General features: G+C 59.3%; 1 protein-coding gene across 1 annotated transcript in view; it reads left to right on the top strand.

Annotated features, from left to right (window-relative positions):
- The first annotated feature begins 459 nt into the window (after positions 1 to 459).
- Positions 460 to 845, top strand: part of LOC102033738 (probable E3 ubiquitin-protein ligase MID2) — a 48,070-nt gene continuing 47,684 nt past the window's right edge. The window contains 1 exon segment of the mRNA XM_031063452.1: positions 460 to 844. Within this exon segment, the coding sequence (XP_030919312.1) occupies positions 511 to 844 (334 nt within the window). The 5' untranslated portion in view covers positions 460 to 510.

Here is an 845-nt window from a genome sequence, read left to right as displayed (position 1 = left end):
GAAGCAGGCCTGGAGCTGCTGGAGGGGATGTTAAGAGGTTTATCTGTGCCATGCAGAGCAGCATGGAACGCCAGCACGGCCACGCCCTGGTCTTGGCAGCACACACCAACACAAACATGAAATCATGTGGTTTCTCCTGGTTTTGTCTCCAGCCTTGTGGTCCAGGTCCTGCCCTGGCTGGGCTGGAAGGTGTGAGAGGAGCTGCTTCTCCTCCTCTCCCATCCCCTCCATGCGGCTCCTGTCCCACTGCAACTCCAGGCTCTGCTCCATGCCGGGTGAGACAGCTCCAGCCTGTGCGTGCAGGGGCCTGGCAGGGCTGGAGTTGACAGCATCAGAATGCAAAGGGTGTCAAGGTGTTGCATGGGTGATGTGTCCAACCCCCCAGGCTGCTGGAGGAGTGGAGCAGCCCAGGAGTGCAGCTGTGGTCTCACATCTCTGCTCTCCTTCCTTGCAGGTTCCTGACCACCTTCCCTGGTTTTTGATGCTGAATCAGGATTGTGTTAACTAAAGATGGAAACACTGGAGTCAGAATTGACCTGCCCAATCTGTCTGGAGTTATTCGAGGACCCCCTCCTGCTGCCCTGTGCCCACAGCCTCTGCTTCAGCTGTGCCCACCACATTCTGGTGTCCAGCTGCTCCTCCAGCGAGTCCATCGAGCCCATCACCGCCTTCCAGTGCCCGACCTGCCGCTATGTCATCTCCCTCAACCACCGGGGCCTGGAGGGCCTCAAGAGGAATGTGACCCTGCAGAACATCATCGACCGCTTCCAGAAGGCGTCCCTGAGCGGCCCCAACTCCCCCAGTGAGAGCCGCCGCGAGAGGACCTATCGCAACAGCCCTACCCT

Source organism: Geospiza fortis, unplaced genomic scaffold, assembly GCF_000277835.1.
Source record: "Geospiza fortis unplaced genomic scaffold, GeoFor_1.0 scaffold412, whole genome shotgun sequence".
Lineage (NCBI taxonomy): Eukaryota > Metazoa > Chordata > Aves > Passeriformes > Thraupidae > Geospiza > Geospiza fortis.
The sequence above is the reverse complement of the archived record's forward strand: the minus strand, read 5'-3'. Positions and strand labels throughout refer to the sequence as shown.